The sequence below is a fragment of the Tauraco erythrolophus genome, chromosome 3 (assembly GCF_009769465.1).
Source record: "Tauraco erythrolophus isolate bTauEry1 chromosome 3, bTauEry1.pri, whole genome shotgun sequence".
In the NCBI taxonomy this organism is placed as follows: domain Eukaryota; kingdom Metazoa; phylum Chordata; class Aves; order Musophagiformes; family Musophagidae; genus Tauraco; species Tauraco erythrolophus.
This window is the reverse complement of record NC_141467.1, coordinates 102,912,353-102,929,892: the sequence shown is the minus strand read 5'-3', so window position 1 is coordinate 102,929,892 and position 17,540 is coordinate 102,912,353. Positions and strand designations below refer to the sequence as shown.

General features: G+C 42.2%; 1 protein-coding gene across 1 annotated transcript in view; it reads left to right on the top strand.

The window, feature by feature from the left end:
• The window catches only part of TSNARE1 (t-SNARE domain containing 1), a 230,486-nt gene that overhangs the window by 196,635 nt on the left and 16,311 nt on the right, over nt 1-17,540 (top strand). Inside the window, exon 8 of the mRNA XM_086609340.1 lies at nt 13,213-13,285. Within this exon, the coding sequence (XP_086465466.1) occupies nt 13,213-13,285 (73 nt within the window). The remainder of the gene's footprint in view (nt 1-13,212; nt 13,286-17,540) is intronic.

The window sequence follows — 17,540 nt, the reverse complement described above, 5'->3', positions numbered from 1 at the left end:
CCCCAGATCTTCAGCAGGCTAAAGAGCATTACCCCGTAATACCTTCAAAGGGGCTAAAGCTCCCAGCTTTCAAACATGCCTTCTCTTTGCCAAGGCACTGGGATGTTTAAATGCTATGATACCCTGCATTAGGAAACGTGAACTGTCCTTACAGTTCTCATAGCCACAACGTGGATCCAAATGTTGTCATACAGTCATTGAATAATTCAGCAGAAATGGTCTCCATGGATTTCACAGTACCAGAGACAAGAGCTCCTTTCTACCTTCTGGGAACTTCTAGATGAAACAATGTGGGCAACTTATCATTGTCTGACTTCCTTCTGTCATTGTCCAAGACTTTCTGTATACAACATCAGGATTCTCATTGTCTAAAGCAATGTGTGTAAAAAAGATACTTTTACCTTCTACATTATAAATGAGAAGTATCATTCAGAAGTATAAACATTGTTCCCTTTGCTTGTCTGGAAAATGCAATGCATATTTATTTTCCTTAAAGTCGTGATGCTCTCTTTGGGAGCTATCTTAGTGCTTAAAAAGAAAAGAGTAGTTTGTGCGGGTTTTGTTTTGTTTTGGTTTTTTTTCCTGGTAATGTTATGGAGTGATTCATTTACGGGGGAGTGGCCCTGCTGTGAAGGTCCACAATCTGATCTGTGAAGCTTCACACAGCCCCTAGCTGTGCCCAGCTTAAGACTCATGATGCAGACTTTGCACACAATCGAGATCAAATATTTTCTTTCTCCAAGGCTAGCAGTGTCACTCTCTGTGGACCACCAGCAGCTTGAAGGCTCTCCTTGCATTTAGTCTCTTTGTAGGTGAGATACTTGCTTTTACCTGCATCTGTTGATAGTCTGCAGGTCTCAATTCTGCAAAATGGGGAAAGCTATTACAATGAGGTTCTTGAGATCTTGGCTGTGATCTAGGTTACAAGAGGTAATTGGTCAAGATACGAATGGGTAACGATGTGATTGAAGCAGATATTTTTCTCTCCACTTTGAGGAGTCAATGTCATGAGACCTTAAAGCAAAAAAAAAAAAAAGACTCAAGAGACTCAAGTTAATATTAAATAATAACTTAAGCTATTTTGGAGGGAAAATATATTGGGACTCTCTTTGTGTGTTTGGACAATCTCATGAGAATATTTTTTTCCTTACATTTAGTTGAAATTTCTTGTGTTCCAACTTGTGCCCGTGGCTGCCTGTCCTTCCCCTGTACACCCTTGTGAGGAGACTGGCTCCGTCCTTGCCCTTCCATTAGGTGTTATGCACAGCAGTGAGGTCTCACCTGAGCCTTCTGTTCTCTGGGCTGAACAAACCCAACTTTTCTCAGCTCTTCTTATCCTCTTGAAATACGTCATGTGCTTCAGACCCCTGAATATGATGATGATGCTCTGACTGACTCAATCCAGTAAAGTCAGTGTCTTCCTTGTACTGGGGAGCCCCAGACTAGACAGTACTCCAGATTGGTCTTGCAAATGACAAATAGAGGAGAGGGATCACCTCACTAGACCTGTTGGCTACACTCTAACACATCCCAAGATGCTGTTGTCATTCTTTACCACACTACTGGCATACATGCAACTGATTGACCACCAAGACCTCCAGATTCTTCTCTGCTAAACTTCTTTCTACCTGTACATGGGATGATTCCTCCCCTTGTACAGGACTTCCCATTTGACTTTGTTGAACTTCATGAGATTCCTGTCTGTTCATTTCTCCAGACTGTCCAGGTCCCTCTGAAAAGCTTATTTAAGGAAGATCAATAAAGTTGTTTAGAAGCTGGTTGAGATACAGAATGTAAATGGCATCTTAGTGCAGGACATGAAGAGTACTAAAGCATAACTTAATCAGGAACTGGAATCAATTGCATAGCATTTTAGTTTGGCACAGGATCATAATCCAGCTCATGACAGACAGCCCAGTGCAGTTATGCTCATGTGTGCAAACACAGCGATGTCGTCTGTAGGGTTGAGCAACCAAACTGTGTTTTCTGAACCATGTTTTTCACTCTGGGGAAAAAGGACTCAGAGGACTTAGTGGACTTAGAGGACTCAGTCTTGGCACTGCTGCCTGGAAGGTCTCAGACTCATCCCATTTTTGTTTAAATACCAAGATATGGACTACTTTCTGAAGGTGCCTGCCTCCCTCTTGTGCTTACTGAGAAAGCCTAGAGAAACTTTTCTTCTGGGTGACTCTGAGATTGTGGGACCTTAGAAAGGTGCAAACCCTTATCTCCTTATAGTGACACACACACTGAAGTCTTGCCATGAGAAATACAGGCAGCTGGAAAGTAAAGCCAACTGTCATACAGTCTTTACTGTCTGCCTTAGACATTGGCACCTTTTATCTGATAGGAAAGTGTATAAGAAATGATAGCTTTTTGCACTGCTTTTGCTATTAGAATTTTGGAGGTGATCCAGAAGGAAAGGAATGAGGACAAAGTATTAAGTGTAATTTATGAAGAGAGATTACAGGAATTTACCAACTGCAGGCTCAGAAAGTGCAGCAGTGATTAGTTGAGCCATGATGACTATGTAGAAATACTTGATGTGTAATAGCATTGAAAAAAGGGTAGAACAATTTAAAATATTAAGGTTGAAGGTAGTAACAAATTGCCAAGTAGTAACTAAGGACAGATAGGTATAAATTAAACATTAGGAAGAAATCCTTGAACAATGAGATTAATCATTTTAGATATAATGGATACTTTTTAAAAAAGAAGCTCTTGTGTGCAGAATGGAGACTAAACCCACATGAGAGTTGTTTTGGAGAGTCAGCTCCAGCAAGTCTGATTTTTACAGGAGATGAGAACCATCAAGCCTTTCTTTTATAAGCCTTTTAGCTGCAGTTGTAATTAATTGTCCCTCGGATACCTTTACTCAGCATTTGTGCCTTTTAGGTACCCTGCATTATTGACAAAAATATGAGATAAGCATCAGCATAGCCTGCAATCCACAGAGCCAAAATATGCAACAGTCTACAAAGAATATAGCATTTGGGTTTGAAAAGTATAGGGAAATATAGGGCAGAATCTTTTTTTTGACTTGTGTGGAGCATGTATCTTCTCTTTGCCCAATTTGTACCACTGACGTGTGTGAAGCTTGGGTAGACCTGGTGACTCATGGAGCTGGTGCTATCTGCAGCCCGTGGAGACCTGGCTAGCCTACCCCATCTTTTGCTGTGCCTCTTCAGTCTCCTGAAGGCAGGGGAGAAGAGTTTTGGACCTTCAGTGACCTTTTTAAGAGATTACAACTTCATCTCTGCACTAAAACCATGGACTCCACTTGTAGCGAGGACTGACTTATGTCCAGACTCCGTACAAAGTACAGTAGTTTCAACTATTTCCAAACTGAGAATTGACAATATAGCAGAGAATCGTGGAAAGATGCCACTTGTTTCCAGTGTTCTCCTCTCCCTTGTCTCTTTCTCTTTCACTTTTCAGTTAGATTATTTTTTTTTTAATTTCTCAAGAATAAATAGTGCACCTAAATGAATCACTCAGTTGATAGCTACAGATCGACTCTGCAATTAGTATTTTATTTAAGTAAAATAATTGAGTGGCAATTGATAATACATGACAGCTTAAGATTGCTCTAATTGCTTGGTTTCCCAGAACACTCCTAAAAAGAAAATTAATTTCTCCATTGTATTTTTCTGGTTAAATGACCCTCCTGGCAATAAATCCAGAGTGAAGAATTAATAGTGCTGCAAACAAAGTGTAGAAAGTGTTGAAGTTTTTGTCATAATCTTTGCACAGTTTCTATTTTTGAAGATAACATACCGCCTGCAATAAACTGCCTTTCCTGGGGCTGGTATCAGTCAGTGTGATAGATTACAGCTCCTTCCCTCACTGCTCGTATTAGTTTATACATTGCAGCCTGGGGCAGAAAGCAGGAGATGCCAAAGGAAAAATCAGTGTGTAAGATACTGAGTTTGGAGTTGGCTTATGGATTTCCATATCTTTGGTGACTTATTACTCAGGAGACCTTCTTCTGCCGAACAGCTACAAAAAAGTGTACCTGTAAATATTAAATGCACTTTCTTTTCTCTAAAAGACTAAGTGTCCCCAACAAGCCTTAATATTGTATATAAAAAAAATTGGAAAAAAAAAAAAATTAAAGAGTTTTTCGTAGGTTGCAGTAAGAACTCAGGTGTCTTACTTTTGCAGTTTGTTGCTGAAGGGACCCATGAGTCGTTAGAGTGGTTTGGAAGGTGATATGAAATAACTGGTCTTCCAGTACCTCAAGGGGGCCTACAAGAAAGATGGGGAGAGGCTGTTCAGGAGGACCTGTTGTGATAGGACAAGGGGTAATGGTTTTAAAATAGAGGGAGGTAGATTCAGGTTGGATATTAGGAAAAAATTTTTTACCATGAGAGTGGTAGAACACTGGAACAGGTTGCCCAGAGAGGTGGTGGATGCTCCATCTCTGGAGACGTTCAAGGCCAGGTTGGACGAGGCCCTGAGCAACCTGATCTAGGTGGAGATATCCCTGTTTGTTGCAGGGGGGTTGGACTAGATGACCTTTGAAGGTCCCTTTCAGCCCTAACCATTCTATGATTCTATGATTCTATAACTGTGTGATACAGATTGTTAGTTCCTGGCAGACAGGGGCCCACACCATGAACCAGTCCATGGCAATTGCATCTAATCGGTGTGGGTTTTGTCCAACTCTTGCAGAGAGGGCCAGGTGACCTGTTGCTCATAAAAGCCTTTTCTGAAAAAAGACTATGGATAATTATGAGTGGACATTTCTTTGGTTGGCGTGGCTTGTTATTTTTACATTTTGTACATTTTATTTTCACTCTCAGGGTGTCATAGAATGGTTAGGGTTGGAAGGGACCTCAAAGATCATCCAGTTCCAACCCCCCTGCCATGGGCAGGGACACCCTCCACTACACCAGGTTGCCCAAAGCCTCATCCAACCTGGCCTTGAACACTTCCAGGGATGGGGCATCTACAACTTCTCCGGGCAACCTGTGCCAGTGCCTTACCACCCTCAGAGTGAAAAATTTCTTCCTTATATCCAATCTAAATCTCCTTTCTTTCAGTTTAAAGCCATTGCCCCTTGTCCTATCACTACACACCCTTGTCAAAAGCCCCTCTCCAGCTTTCCTGCAAGCCCTCTTTAAGTACTGGAAGGCTGCAAATTTCACAAACCCTAAACTACAACCTATATCTAATTTCTAATGGATATTCTCTACTGGGAGAACATTTCTTCTTCACTGAGCATTTTTATTTCTAGAATATGAAGGCCACAATGTCAGGTATTTCATTATTTCTATTTATATTTATTCTTTTTGGGTCTTTCATGAATTTATAGTTGTGTCACCTGATTACCCCATAACCATAAGTGAATTTACCTCAGAATGGATTATTTAATTCAAATGGAGGAGGCTGGAACAGTGTGCTGGTTTTGGCTGGGATAGAGTTAGTTTTTCTTCATAGTAGCTAGTATGTTTGGATTTATGCTGGAAGCAGTGCTAAGAACACAGAATTATTTTTTTTTGTATTGCTGAGCAGAGCTTACACAGAGTTAAGGCCTTTTCTGCTTCTCACCCCACCCCACCAGCGAGTAGGCTGGGGGTGCACAAGGACTTGGGAGGAGACACAGTTGGGACAGTTGGCCTCAACTAACCAAAGGAATATTCTATACCATATGACATCATGTTCAGCTTATATAAAGCTGAGGGATGAAGAAACAAGGAGGGGATGTTCAGAGTGATGGCAATTGTCTTCCCAAGTAACCATTATGCATGATGGAGCTCTGCTTTCCTGGAGATGGCTGAACACCTGCCTGCCCATGAGAAGTAGTGAATGAATTCCTTGTTTTGCTGTGCTTGTGTGCACGGCTTTTGCTTTACCTGTTAAACTGTCTTTATCTCAACCCACGAGTTTTCTCACTTTTACCATTCTGATTCCTTCCCCCATCCCACTGTGAGGAGTGAGCAATCAGCTGTTTGGGGCTTAGTTGCTGGCTGGGGTTAAACCACAACAGACAGATTAGTTGACCAAAAGTGCCAAGAAAACTTTTCTAGGATAGCAGAAAACAGAAGGAATGTTTCTAGTCTGTGAGTGTAGAGTTTGTTGGAAACACAAGGATATTGATCTTCCTTTAGTGGTAAGTAGCTAGAATCTTGGTTGTGGGAGAGCCAAAGGTTGGATTTGTAGCGTGCATTCAGATCTTTTCTTCTGTAACATTGACAAAATAAATGCATAACCTAGGAAGTGTAAAGAGTGAGTATTGGGTGCGACCAGTCTAATGCATTTTTGGTGTTACTGCTTCCAAATACACATTGTAACATCCTGGAAATTTACACCGTGTTAACAAAGTGCAGTAACACCAGACACCATAAGAAGGGAAATAAAATTGTGGCATGCCCCATTTTGGAGAGCAGAGCTGATGTTCTCCCTCGCGCTTGGCAGAGTAGTGAAATCTCTTCCCTCTTTGTTTGCTTGGGGTTTGGATCTCCCTTCAGCTTCCCAGCTTTGTGGGCAACAGGGCCTTTCTGAGTGTCTGGGGCAAGACGAGAGGTGGCTGTGAAGGAAGGGCAGTGCACTGCAGAATGTGCAAATGCACATGCTCTCCTCCATCATGGATGCCCGTTGAAGCATTTCTCCATTCGCTCTGCACCTTGACTTCGTTGCATGATTCCTTTGTCCCCCATAAATGCATCGCCTCTTGATTTTTCTGAGAGCTATTCTTGCCTTGCTCTGCCTGAAATCAAACCGTCACGCCATTAACTTGAATGCAAAAGGGAATCAATGCAGCTTTTTTCATCAAAACTAAAAGACAAACCAATTTTTGGGTTGGTGTTGTTTTTTTTTTTCTTACCTGTTATCAGAACATATCAGTGTTCATGCTTATCTTGTACCAGAATGTTTAGCCAGGAGGAAAAAGCCTGAGATTTAAGGTCTGTTTTGTGCTACTGTAGACAGAAATAGGCTGTGTTTGTATCTCTGCAATCTGCTAAGCCTCAAATTCTCATATAACACCTGGTGCATGTTGGGGGCAGGTTAGATCTTAAAATTATTAGTGTATCTATATACACCGGTACTATTTATACAGGTGGGTGTGTTTGTTGTACACAAAAAATACTTGTGTATATGTGCCTGTATAAATAAATACGTGTACATGCGTGTGTGAAGTCACATACCTTTACAAACTGCTGAATTTAAATGAAATTTCGAATGTAAATTAATTTGAATTTGAAAACTGTGGTTAGTAATGAGAACTTCTTATGTGAATCTTTGATATTTTATTGTACACCCCATTTTCCCAAATATGAAGTGAGAGTATCTACTTAAAACCAGAACTCTTGATGACCTCCTCCATTAACACGTCTCCTATTTCCAGATCTGAAGGGTTTTAAAAGGGCAAAGTATCTCTTCCTATCATTTGTATTAGTATATTTCCCTGAGACTACAGTCCAGTTCTGACCTTCAACACAGACTTGGAACTGATAAAGTTCCCATGAAAGAAGATACCTGCCTTAAAGAGCCTTCAATCTCTATAAAAGCAATGATCTCCAAAGCAAATTGAGGGATACGTGGGAGATAGTGATAGCAATCCATGTTTGCAGGCAATCTGATCCAGATGTAGGGTTGTGAAGCTGCAGAGAAGGGGTGTAGTGGAAAAGGTGGCTAAAAGATATTAACACGTCTCACAGCAATGTGCTGGTGCCCCCGCATGCCTCTTGCACGTTTGAGATAGCATCAGAGAAAATGACACCTATGATTAACACAGGCTGTCAAGACATGGCTTCAAATGTGGTTTCATGGCTAAGAGGTGAAGAGTTTTCCAAAGGAACTGCCCATCATACCCACTCGGGCTCAAATGTCTGCTGGTGGAAAGACACACACTGAGGGTGGTAGAGAAGGTGGGTTGGGAGGTCTCATGTCCGATTCAATCAAGTAGATTGTTAAAATGAGTAGTAACCACATGTGTATCTGATCTGTGAGATGTCTATTAGAGTGGCCAAGGGCAAGTGAGCTGCAGTAAATACATTTTCCACCTTTTCCGCTCTTGCCGGTCCTGCAGTAGAAGTTGTTTCTGCCTCTTCTTCAAATATGCAGAGCGATTTAGTCTTCCCATCCACCATCCTTGCCCTCTCCACTGTGCAGAAATTTGCTCCGAAGACGGCATGGTAGGTTGAACGTGTCATTGGGTTATTTCTCACTTAGGGCACAACGAATAATATTAGTAGCTGGCTGGTTCCAGGATCTCTCTTTATCCATCCTTGTTGAGGTGCCCTCTGCAATGGCCTCACCTCTGCCTGCTGAGCTCCAGGCATCTCACAGCCTCTCCATTTGGCTTTTGGTGGGCAGGAACGCTGTTCACGCTGTGTTTCTTGAGCCTGCTGTCCCTGGGGAGATGCTGGATTAGCATGCTGAAGCTCAGCATGACTATTTTAATTATGCAGTGCTACGCTTCCTCAGATGACACCGACCGCTAAGACAGCAAAATCGAGAAGAAGCGTCCACAAGCGAGCAAGTGGGAGAGAGAAACTCCCCACACTGGCTGCTGTGCAGTCCCAGAGGAGATCTAACTCAGTCTGTAATTGCTCTTCTGGATAGCTTCTGCCCTCAAAACAATTTTCTGCTGGTCTGTTGTTGCTTAGGCTGAATCAGTTTGATTTATAGAATGTCATTTTTTCTCCCCAGCCATAGACAAGAGAAAAATATTTGTTGAAAGGCTGTTGCAGCAAGATTTAGTTTTTGCCCATCTAGCATCAGAGAAGCTTGCTCGCATTTTATACATTTTTTTCCCCCCCCTTTCCCTTCCTTCCCCTACCTCACAGAAGAGAATGTTAATAAATGAACACTGTGTTTTTATTAGTTTTTCTGTGTGCTCCAGATCTGCTGTTCACACATGCTGGACCACAAGGTAGAAGATGCCCTAAGGGTGTTGCAGATGGGACAATACACGAGAAGCATCTCAGCATCTCTTTGCTAAAACGTGCCAGACACTACAAAGGATTGGTTTTTTGTTTGTTTGTTTGTTTTCCATTTTGGTTTTTGATTATTTTTTTTTTCCCCAAAGATAACAAGCACTAGGGGTTTGTTTTGCTTTATTTTGTTTTGGAGTGCTTCCATATACAGAAATACACACGTGGATGTTATATTACATCTTTCAGAATCTCCTTCAGGTTTGTTTTATAGCTCTCTTGGCTGCTTTTTGCAGAGTGGATGGTGGGGCAGAATGAGACTTCACTTGTAGAATTCAGCATCTCCTGAACATCAAGTCAGCAATTAATTTAGAAGTTAATTTGTAGTCCTTCACAACAATGGATGGATGGTTTGTGAGTACACACAAAAGCACATGTGCTAAATACGATAGACCAGCGATACTTCTGATCCCATTTTTCAAACAAACCGAGGGCAAACATTCTCAGAAATAAGTGTGGCTCTTCCCTTGGGGACCTGAGCTGACATTGATAAAGGATGCTGGGATCTGGCTAAATGTGAGGGAGAAACTACTGACAGCACATACTGGGTGTGTAGCCTTTTGAGGAGAGCATGTTTCCCCTCTCTGGTTTATTTAACGCCATTCCCGTGGCTGGAATACAGAATTGTTCTTAGGATATCATTAAGGTCAGAGCTACGTTAGAAGTTTTCACTACGGATAAATCTTCACCCCACTAAGCATGGGAGTAGAAGCAAGAGGAGCTTTACTTATTTGCTGTCTTGACAAACACCTCGGTAATGTTCATTCCATGGGGAAATGGGCTGCTGGGATTTATGGTTAGGTTGTTCCCATCTTGGTAACAATGTCTGAGTTTTACAACCCGCCTTGCTCCCAGATTAATTTTAAAAATGTTGAAATTGTGATCTTGTTAAAGTAAAAAATGGGAAATGGAAATTTCTAGTTTATCTGCAAAATCATATTTCCAACTGTTTTTGTGCCAGAGTTGGAATTTCAGATTTTTTTTTTTTTTTTTTCAAAATCTCAGTACTTTGCAGTGACATTATTCACTTACCGAGACAGGTTAAATGACTCGGATAGTCCTGCCATTTTAACCCAGTACTTTCCATTAAGAAGTTTCCAAACTAACTTTCCTTAGTGACAGTTAATCCTCCAGATCTTTAGGGTCCCAAACTCTTTTCATTTCTTTGGTTTTCTCATCTGCATGACTTATTTATTGGCACCTCTCTGCTTTTTTGGTCATCTTTAGCTACTGCCATTTCTTTTTGCCATCTCTGATTTTTACTGTTGACCAGTTTAATTCTTTTTTGTTCCGACATGGATGACATTAAATCCCGTCTCTTAACCCGAACAATGGAATGTCGTGGGTGAATTGTTGCCAGAGAGGAAAGGCTGATGTTGATGAAAACCCAAGGAACCCCAGCCTAGTTGGCTGGCAGGGGGACAGCATTTCTGGAACAGTGGCTGGCTGTTGTGCTCCTGGTTTCTCTGGAGTCACAGGGATTTATGAGGAGCTGTATTTCACTGTGAATTCCGCGTAGTGTGCGCGGACGTGGGAAACCAAAGGCAATCTGATTTTGCTAACAAACCCTGATGCCTGGCAAGTTCAGAGGTACTTCACGATAGAACTAACCTGGCAAGAAGGAATAGGAACATAGCTCCTAGGTATATTCCGTTATGGAAGGTCTTTATTTCTGGCTGTTTTTCTTTTTTCTATATTTTCTTTTGTTTTGCTTACATATATCAGGGACTTTGAAACTTCACGTTGCCAGGTTAAATTATTCAGCAGATTCCTTGCTTCAGGTCAGATTGCTTTGTGCTCTGTGCTTTACAACTCACCCCTGCTTGTTTTTCTGTAAATACAGTAGTCGTATTTTTTCCTTCCTAACAACTCAGCTGCTGGCTTTAACTAATGCATATTTGCTAAATACTAATTTTAAGTGTTGTTATAATGTTATGAGAAGGATCTATCCTCTGCAGCAGCAGATGGCTGCTTTGTCCCAAGTACCTGGATATAAATGGCAAATCTGAAACAGCACTGCTCATATTCAGCATTGAATTTCCTTTTTCATTCTTCCCTTCTCGTTGTAATATCTGGGGATCAATAGGCAGACAGCCCAGCTCCTTGCACTTGAATTAGCTGAGGAGGACCCTATGAGGGGTCAATATATCATCTGATCTTTCTTAAACCGGATAGACTGCTTGCTTTATTCCAATGGAAATACTTTGGAGCGATGGGAGGCATGTATAATTCAATATATTGCAATAACCTCTATCTAACCAAGTGGACGTGCAAAAACATGTTTATGAGTTTTAAGCTATGTTCACGTAAAGAACTGTAAAAGAAGCAGAACAAAACAAAACAGGCTGACTGAAGAGTAAAAAGAATTTTGTTTATGTTGGACGTAGCAGAAACCAAAGACTGATGTCAGTGGCAATTTAGGCAAGAGAGGCAAATGAGCATTCTGGGCTTTTTTAGTATTATTATTTGTTTGTTTAATTTTTCCATAATCATCTTTTACTAAGCAGTTAAATGAGAGCAGAACAACACATTGAAGTTAAGTCTTGATTCTTCACATTTTGCTAAAATTTAGCTTTCTCTTTTCGAATAATTTTTACCCAAAGAAACAAACAACTCCCCCACCCCAGAAAATCACAACTAATTTCTCCTCATTTCCTGGCAATGATTTACTACCACAGTGCTCAAGTGCAATCTCAAGTTACTTAAACATCATTGCTTTTACAAAATATTCTGCAGTATTTACAGGTTATGAATAATACCATACATAATTAAAGCTTCATTATGCTTGACAAGTGAATGAATGAAGTGCATTTTGTGATGCATCACCTAGTCTTGTGTTGGAGTTTTTGGTTTTTTGTTTTATTATGATTTGCCACAGCTTTTTAAACCTTTTGTTTCTCCTACATTCAACAATTTGGTATATTCTGGAATTCACAATGGGACTCCCAGGCTTCATTGCTAATTAATGCAATTCTATTGCTTTCTATGATTCAGTGTTGTGCCACTTAGTTCTCATAGCAAGCTTCAGTAGATTCAGGTGTGGATTCATTTTGCACCACTTTCTAAATTTGCCAGTAGGGAAGCTGACTTCTTTAAAAGTGGGGTGGAAGCAATCAGACTTTGTGGCATGATGGACTAGAGTTGCAACAGGACCCCAGCAGATAAACGAGCTACTGTGCAATTAGCCTTGGGAGAAGTAGATTCTTAAGAAATGTATTGTGCACTTCAGAAAGGATCTGGTTCTGGGTTCCCCAGTACAAGGGATACATGGACACACTGTTGGCCAGGCAGCCTGTAGAGTCTCCATCCATGAAGATATACAAAACCAAGTGGACATGGCCCTGAGCAACCTTCTTTAATTGACTGCTTTGAGCAAGGGTGTTGGACTACATGATTTCCAGAGGTTCCTGCCAACCTCGATGTTTCTGTGATTCTGGGATTTGCACAGCTTAGCAAAATGCACCTTGTATGAGAGTCTTTTTTCCTTTTCTGTTAGCCTTGCCTTTCTGGTAGTGCATTTAGCAGTATCTCTATTATTATGTCTATTATTGCTATATTAATTCTTTTCATAAGAGCCACTGTCATATGCAGTCAACATGTGCTCACATTTGCTCTTGTATATGGTAAGGGTTCAGAAATGAGAAAAACTCACTGGCAACTTGCTGTGTTTTAACTGAGAAGATTTCACTGCTGAATCCAGTTACTTTTTTTCATTATTATTTTTTACACTTGAAAACATATGAATAGAATAGATTGAATCAATTCATCAAACAGGCCTTTCCTTATTGCCTTACCAATAAGGAGATTTCAAATTCAGTGGGCTTTTGATCATATCTCCATCAGTTTACGAATAGTATTTTATCAGATGGATGCTGTGCTGAAGGATGGTGTTTTTCTACGTAAGAATCCGCATTCTGATTTGAATGGCCTAGATTAAAAATAACTTTTTTAGAAAGAAATGGTTTTGCTGCTGTTGTTTTAATTGGTTTTTCTCTCTTAGTTCTCCACAATTCTGGAAAGCAACCATATAATCTGATCACTCTACTTTTTTCTTACAGAAAGCTCGAGTAACTGGCTGACTTAGATTCAGCAAAGCCATGACTTTGTTTAAGGGGATTTTTTATTTACTGTGAGAGCATTATAGCTTTTTCTTCTATTTCTACACAAATGAGGTTTCCTGGTTTTGTGTTTTTCTTTGCAAAGCTTGACTGTGGAACATGACTTGGTTTTTCTCCATTCATCATTAACGTTAGACGTTCCATCTTTTCAGAGTGACATGTTGGATGTGAACCAGATCATTAAAGACCTGGCCTCCATGGTGCATGAGCAAGGAGACACAATAGGTACGTATCACATTGAAAGTACGAGCTTTATTACACTCCTGAACTATTCCAATATGATGTATTCCCTTATGAACAGCTGTTTGTTGATGTTGTGATTATTTTTCCTGTGTTTTGGGTATTTTGTACATCCAGTGATGTTTTGATCTGACAAGCTGCCCTGTGCAATAGGGTTCTCATATGAAGGATAATAACCAGGCATATTTAGCATAAAATAGAATTTGCAGTGAGATTAATCCGTTCCTTTTTGACTGTAAAAAGGAAGCTGGAGAATAGATAACATTAACTGGAAAGGGATCCAATTCTTCCTTTCTACCTGGAACTGTAATTAAAAAACAATAGTAGTAGCAATTACTGTTATGATTATTGATGGTGGTGGAGAAAATTAAGCAGCTTGCTTCTCCTAAATGGAATTTTCTTTCCACATTGCAGGGTGTGTCTGGTTAAACTTACAGGAGCCTAACATCATGATATGCTCACGTGCATAGTCTGAAGCTTCTGCCAATTAGCTGACCTCCTCTTGCTCTCCAGCTACCGGTGTATAGGAGCATGGTGGAGAAAACTTAGGAAAAGAGATGAGAGTAACCCCTGGTTTTGTCTTTAAGATCAGCCCATCACTGACAGCCACCGCTTTTTGTGAATAGAGGGATAAGACACAGTAGATCTGCTCCTTTTATCTTCTCTCTGGCCCTTATCTTGTTAACTGTTGTCTTCTGATGCAGCCAAGAACATCAGAGGCTTTTTCTGTATCTCTTATTTTGTGTATGCATCATAATACTGTGCAACCCTTCAAAAGAACTTCCAAATTTGAGAAATAACTGTCCTAAAGCCACGTTGAGGGACTGAAACTCCAGAGAAGCAAGATTTGTGGAGCTATTTCTAGCCTGCAGCAGTCAGCTGGAGTTCTCACTGGAGCTCCTGGGAGCTGGATCAAGACCTAGGACAGCCATATGTAGATCATAAACGACAAAATTATTCTCTGCTGTTTATTAATCACTGGATTTCTTTGCCAAACTCATACCTTTTCAAATTTCCATTAACATAAGATATCTCCTTTCACACTGAAACGAGCTAGCTGCATCCCACTGAGAAACACCACTCAGGTTCACAGGTGCAGAAAAAAAATCTAAACAAAACTTTTAATAATTTATTTATTATTTTTCATATGTTTTTATTTATGCTTGTTTGGAAACTCGTTTTTGTACATGGATAATTTTGGAGCCTGATTCATCTCCTAAAAGCACATCAGATGTTAATGCCTTGAGGGACATGACAACATACATCAGCTAGCTTCAAGATCCTTTTAACTCCTTTTCTTAAGGCAATATTTATTATTTTAAGATGTTGCCCATGCATAGAAGCGACCCCAGCATTAACTTGCCTGTGAGAAGCAGTTAGACTAAGTAGGACATTTTGTCTTTGAGCCACCATAAGGCTTTTGTATCTGACACGTTCTTTCTTCTTCCTGTTTCACTGCAGCAGATTTTTTAATCGTTTCTTTAGGAGTATCTTTTCAGCCTGGCAGCCAGTCAAGGTATCTTTCCAACCAATTGCTGAAAGGTCCCACTGTTTATCTTTTGACGGTCGTATAACGCAGAAGGAAGTGAGATTAAGGATCAGGAGGCAAAGGGAGCTGAATCCCCTACAGTGAAAATTCAAAAGCAATGATGATAAGAGACATTCTCTTGGCAGTTGTTTTATTTTTTTAATGCGTTTCTCTTACATGCATGAAATGAAAGCTCTGTGTGTACTTAGTTAGAAAACCCGGGGAAAAATACATATCCAGGGAATGTGAGGTGCCCGGCTCAGAGAAATGCTCCCAGGGTTGTAGAGAAAACTACTCTCTGGTTCACCTGAGCTGGAGAGAATTAATGGGAAGAGCTTGTGTGGTCTGTTCATGGCACAGGCAGAGTACTCCACACTTCTTAGAAAAACCCAAAAGTACTTTTGCTAGCGTATGGGCCAGTTCCTTAATGAACACATCCATAACACTCTGTCGTGGTTTTAGGCTGATCCAGCAACTAAAACTCACACAGTCTCTCCTTCTCCAGTAAAGTAGAGAGGAGAAGAAAAAAAAACCAAAGGGACTGAGGGTTGAGACAAGAACAGAGGGAGCACCCACCAACCATGGTCCTGGGCAAAACAGGCAGCGCTTTTCTCAAAGCAAAACAGTTTATTAATGATTACTTAGAAGGACAAAGGGAAACAAAAACCGATTACTTGAGAGGACAGAAAGAAACAAAACCAGATCTTAAAACCGACACCTTCCCCCCCCCCCGCCTTTTCCTCCCGGCTCTACCTCCTCCCCCCAGCAGCACAGGGGGCAGGGACTGGGGGAGTGCAGGTCAGTTCATTCCGTGCTGTTACTGCTGCCTCTTTCTTAAAGGAGAAGGAGTCCTTACACCCTTTTCCCCTGCTCCAATGGATCCCCTACCCACGAGGAAAAATCCACAAACTTCTCCAGCGTGAGTCCAGCCCACTGGAAACAATCCTTCCCCACAGATTGCTCCGGTGTGGGCTTTACCACAGTCTCGGGTACTTAGGGAGCTGTAGCCACTCGCTCCGGCGTGGGTCGTCACTCAGACTCCAGATGCCTCTCCGCCTTGCCGTGCACCCCAACACGACCATCCTCAGGCTCAGGCATCTTCTCCCCACGGGCTGCGAGTGGGTCGCTGCTCCACCGAGGCCGTCCTGGTTGCAGGGGGGCCGTCTGCTATCTCACCATCAGCCGCAGGGGAAACTCGGCTCCGGCACACCTCCTCCCGCTCCATCCTCACTGACCTGCTGTCGATGTGGTTGTTTCTCTCAGATCTCAGTCCTCTCCAGGTGAACTCAGCCCAGTGGGCACCCTGGGAGTGGGGTGCCCCCGAGTTCCCCAGCTGGCTCCGCCGCCGCCATTCTCCGTGGGCGGCGCCGGCCCGACGCAGGCAGCTGCCCGGCCGGGAGCCAGGGAGCAGGGGCAATGCCCTCCTCCCTTCTCTGCTTGATCCTGGGCGAAGCACCTTTTCCGGTCCCTTTGTCCTGACTTAAATAGGGCAATTCGCAGAGGCGCCCTATTGGCTCAATCCCAAGAGGGATGGCAGTCTGATCTGGTGGCCAGAACTAAGCCTAACCCGGTTCCAAAACCGGGGAGGTCGCAGGGACCAAAACCCCTCTCCTGCCACCAGAACCACCCCCCCCCCACATCAAACCATGACACACTCCCTAAGGTAGGGAGCACTTTCTATCTTACAAGGAGGAAATAGATGAGGGGAAACATGGACTCGGGGCAGTATATCTCTGTTATTTTTTGTCTTCTGCAAATAAGCCCCATGCCTGTGTTCCTAACCATGGCATCTCTTTGATATCAGTATTTAACTAAGCATTACAGTATCAGCGAGTCCAAGCCCTTCAAGCCAAAACAAGCCAGTGGACTAGATTACCTTTGAATCCACAAAAAGAGTCTTTTCAACAGTCTTACAGGAGCTCTTGGCAAAAGCAGCCCTGTGGAGCTTCATCGCGTAGCACGCTGGTGCGGGGAAGGGATGCGAGGAGGAGAGCACTAACAGGAGAAATCAATAATTGGCTGTGGAATTTGTGTTGGCAACATGGCTTTGGGTTCTATAACCACGGGATCCTGTTTGCAGATCACCATCTGCTTGGGAGAGATGGAATCCACCTCACTAGGCAGGGACAGACTATTTTTGCCAGTAGGATGGCTGACCTCATAAGGAGGGCTTTAGACTAGGAATGATGAGGGAGGGACAGGGCAACCAGCAGTCCTGTGAGGGATTGGTGGACAGGACTGCTGAATAAAGGGCATGGAGTGGTGAGGCAGTGAGGGTTCACAAAGTCATCACAATGGGGCCTGGGAAGAGTCACCTCTAGCACTTGCATGTAGGGAGCAAGGTGCCTATAAGGCACCATCATGGACAAATACCCCAAACCCTTTTCAGAAATTCAACATACTGGGGTTCATCTCTAAAGTGCCCGTACACTAATGCACACAGTGTGAGGAATAAATATGAAGAGTTAGAGATCTACATGAAGTTGCAGGGCTTCAATTTTGTTGACCTCGTGGAGATGTGGTGGGATGGCTCCCATGACTGGAGTGTTGCATTGGAAGGATACAGGCTCTTTAGGAAGGACAGGATAGGAGGATGAGGAGGAGGAGTTGCCCTTTATGTAAGAGAGCAGCTGGAGTGCATGGAGCTCTGCCTGAGAATGGATGAGGAGCTGATGGAGAGTTTATGGGTTAGGATTAAAAAGAAGACAGACA